The 4,157-nt window shown below is 28.3% G+C and overlaps 1 protein-coding gene across 1 annotated transcript; it reads left to right on the top strand.

Moving 5' to 3' along the window:
- Positions 1–751: 751 nt before the first annotated feature.
- On the top strand, positions 752–2,972 carry LOC114125191 (chitobiosyldiphosphodolichol beta-mannosyltransferase). The gene is made up of 6 exons (XM_027988734.2): positions 752–1,151; positions 1,358–1,700; positions 1,780–1,994; positions 2,229–2,390; positions 2,463–2,577; positions 2,670–2,972. The coding sequence occupies exons 1-6, from the start codon at positions 956–958 to the stop codon at positions 2,881–2,883; spliced, it is 1,245 nt and encodes a 414-aa protein (XP_027844535.1). The 5' UTR covers positions 752–955; the 3' UTR covers positions 2,884–2,972.
- The last annotated feature ends 1,185 nt before the right edge of the window (positions 2,973–4,157 follow it).

Here is a 4,157-nt window from a genome sequence, read left to right as displayed (position 1 = left end):
TTTGTAAAGCCAAAAAACAGGTAATGCCCATGTCCCTTAAAATTAAAATTGTAACAAAGCTGAAACAAATAATTTTAAAAATTATTATAAAATTACATAACAATTGTATTATAATATAATATTGGAATATGTTGTTTTATAGTATAGATATTGTAAAATGTTGAACTACATATTATTTATTAAGGACTTTCTAATAAAATAATTTTAGTTATAAATTGTATGTAAGTACATACTATTATGAAGATATACTATTAAGGAAAAATATAATTTTTCAATGCACTTAGCATTGCACTAGATACTTTATTTTTGTTCTAAGACTTTTGAGTTGACGAGAATTTAAATGTTTTTCATACAAAATTAAGTAATTATCAAAAAATTATCGATGAGCGACCACCAATTATAAATTGTATTTCTATTTAAAATTGGTTGAACAAATTTTAATCATTTTTCAGTAATATGGCTAACTTAGCATTGGTAAAACGCATTGGCGCTTTGGCACAAAACACCAAAAGACATGAATTTCTTTCGGAAATTAATCATTTATGTTTTACGTGAATTAAAAAGCAACGGTTCACTTCCAAAAAATAAACAAGATTTTGAAATTAAAAATTATAAATTTAATGTTTTAATTTTCTACACTTGAGAGTACAACAATAGGATCAATGATCATACTATCATTGAATATTGTATTATCTTAGATTATAGATGATAACCCGTATTTTTTGTGATAACAGTTTGTGATGATAGCAATATCGTTATCGTGCGTGCGTGGACGCGAAGACGATAAGCGATAACTGTAATTCGAATCGATTGCTGCTTACCGCAAGGTCCCAAGTACCTGCTACTTTCTGATGCGTTGAACCGTCGAAGTCCTCTTTTGGCTTCGATCATCTGTCGCTTTTACGGACATATGCGATCATCGTGACGGTTAACGATTCCGCCGAATACTGTGAAAATGGTAAAGAAAAACGTCTGCGTAGTGGTCTTGGGCGACATAGGTCGAAGCCCAAGGATGCAGTATCATGCGCAATCTTTGATCCGCCAAGGTTTCAACGTTGACATCGTTGGGTACACGGACAGCCCCGTGCTGGACGATCTGAAGGAGAACGCCACGATTATCGGCGTCCAGAAACCGTTTCCGTTTGACGAATGTGAGTATGCTTTACTTCAATGTTTATTGCTGCCCAGTACCTGAATAAAAATTTCAATTTACCAATAGGATTTCAGTCATTCTTTGAAAAATCGATTGAATCCAACAGCTTCCATAATTTATAACTCCGCCCTTGCATTGACATAGATCATAATAGTTTCTTGTATGGGTCGCGACATGACTGTATATTTTGTTTGTATTCCACAGATGTTCCACGGTTAATTGCATTCCTGTTTAAAGTTGTATGGCAAACATTGACACTATTTTGGGCAATATTGGTGAAACGCAAATCTGACATCGTTCTAGTTCAAAATCCACCTGCAATTCCAACACTTGCTGTTTGCTGGTTTTATTGTTTGCTTGTCAACGCAAAATTTATAATCGATTGGCATAATTATGCATACTCAGTACTTGCTCTGACATTGGGTTCCAATGCACCTTTGGTAAAACTTTCTTTATTCTATGAACACTTTTTTGGCAGACTAGCTGATTCTAATCTTTGTGTAACCAAAGCAATGAAAGAAGACTTACATGAAAAATGGAATATTGAGTAAGTATTTTTGATTTTACAATATATGTATATTTTTTTAATTTGTAAACAAAATATCTATGGTGTGTATTTTTTTCAGAGCTACGACTCTATATGATCGTCCGGGACCACAATTTAAAACGATAACATTAACTGAAAAACATTATTTACTAGAAAAAATGAAATTAAACGATTTCACTGAGCTATTGGAATCTGGAGAGGTGCGATTAAAATCCGACCGACCTAGTCTACTTGTGTCCAGTACTAGCTGGACCCCAGATGAAGATTTTTCGATTTTATTGAAAGCTCTACAAAGTATACAACAAATTACCTACATATATTATTGATAAATAATTTATTTTAATCAATTGAATGGATCACTATGTTTAAATGTATTTGTTATTTCTTAAGTTTATCTTGCTATTATACTATCAAAGTAGTTCTGGGTAATTATTGAAGAATATTTTACTATATGTTTACGTCTAAATATATATTTATTTTTAGAGATAACTAAGGTCACCAAAATATAGTTTACATTTATTGTTTCAGAGTACGATGAAAGTGATGATATCTATCCAAAACTCGTGTGTGTTATTACTGGTCGAGGTCCATTAAAGTGTCACTATCAACTTATGATTTCAAAATTAAAGTGGAATAAAGTTTTAATCATTACACCTTGGCTTGAAAATAATGATTATCCAATTCTTTTAGGTAAAATTACAGGATTATTAAATAAAATAAATTATTTTTCATAATATAAAATATATTTCTGAATAATTTCAGCGTGTGCTGATCTTGGTGTATGCTTACATGCATCCTCGAGCGGCTTAGACTTGCCAATGAAAGTGATTGATATGTACGGTGTTGGTTTACCTGTTTGTGCATATGATTTTAAATGGTAATAGTTATTTAATTTATAGAGAATTCTAGTTTTGTACAATAAATTAAACCAATTTTTTTAAGATTTTAATAAATGTTTATTTGTTTCAGCCTAAATGAATTGGTTCGACACAACGAAAATGGGCTTGTATTCTCTAATGAAAATCAGCTTGCAATGCATATTATGACATGGTTTAAAAATTTCCCTTTGCAAATCTGTGAACAACGAACTAGATTTTGTAAAGAAATAAATAATTTTCGGGCAATTGATTGGCATACTAATTGGATGAATAATGCATATCCAATTTTTTCTAATGACAATTAATAGCTTACATTTAATGGATATTTAAATAGATTTGAATTCCTTTATATAATGTAATATTGTAAAGATATTTATTTTCAATCATGCATTTATTTATAGAATTTGTTGAAAAAAAATTGAATTCCTTCCTAGGCAGCATTTCTGAGAACATTACCATTCCCATAATCTGTCTGATTTTATAAATAAGAATTAGTTATAAAGATAAAATGTTAACTTTATAATATTTTTAATTTGTTTACCAAATAATATAAAATATTTAACATAAAAATAATTTAATTAATAATCAATACAAATTTATTCTATGTTATACATATTTATACATTCGTTAATTCAGTTTACTCAACTTTTAAATGTATTTATTATTATATTATTATAAATTTTTGGTTTTCGTAATGTTAATTTTTTTTAAATGTCTTATATAGTCATAAGTTAAATTCTAGTCCCTATTAATGTAACCATATTTTATTTATAAATCAATAAAAATTGCAACATAGCAATTTAATACACTCGCTATTTCATCGTAATATTAGTTTACTTTCTCTAACCCAGAGGCATTATAGATAAAATGCATTCTTGTAAAATCATTTTTTATAATTTTCAAGTAATTTTAAATTAAAATCACATATAATAAAAATTATAGAGGATAATATTGTTTAGAATTTTATATTTTATTATTATTTGATTTTATATTGAATTTTAAAAACAAAAATAATTAAATAAATTTTTGTAAATTTAAATATATAAGTATTAAATTGTTTAAAGACAATATTTAAACAAATTTATATGCCATACTTTCAGAATTGTTTATAGTTTTTGTAATGGGTGATTTTACTCTTAAGAGGATGCCACACTTGTGTGTATTGTCGCCATCTTACAAGTGGATAGCATAGCAAATTTAGACTCAAAAGATTACGTTTAGCTCTGTTAATTTAAAAATTAGAGTAAATCAACCTATTATGAAACTTTATGGTAAAAACATTATCTGTGTTTGTATATTGGTTGTTTACGGTAGTTTAATTTTTTAGCAAGTTATGTGTATATTTATATAGCGTCATTTAAAAATGTTTATAACTCACTTAAAAACTGAATAATCTTAAAAAACCAACATACAAACACAGATAATATCCTTCCATTAAGATGTATAATAGGTCGGTTCACTCTAATTTTAAACTAACAGAGCTAAATGTGATTTGAACATAAATTCGCTATGCTACACACTTGTAAAACTGATACAACACATGCGGGTGTGGCGTCCTCTTAAGATACAAAAACTAAAA

The sequence above is a fragment of the Aphis gossypii genome, chromosome X (assembly GCF_020184175.1).
Source record: "Aphis gossypii isolate Hap1 chromosome X, ASM2018417v2, whole genome shotgun sequence".
NCBI lineage: Eukaryota > Metazoa > Arthropoda > Insecta > Hemiptera > Aphididae > Aphis > Aphis gossypii.
Note: the sequence above shows the minus strand (reverse complement) of the source record. Positions and strands in the feature narration are given on the sequence as shown.

Bases quoted from the DNA above. Each gene is read 5' to 3' on its own strand.
- LOC114125191 (XM_027988734.2), top strand. From the start codon at position 956: ATGGTAAAGAAAAACGTCTGCGTAGTGGTCTTGGGCGACATAGGTCGA. The intron at 1,701-1,779 runs GTAAGTATTTTT...TATTTTTTTCAG, and splicing joins CATGAAAAATGGAATATTGA to AGCTACGACTCTATATGATC. The intron at 2,391-2,462 runs GTAAAATTACAG...GAATAATTTCAG, and splicing joins TGATTATCCAATTCTTTTAG to CGTGTGCTGATCTTGGTGTA.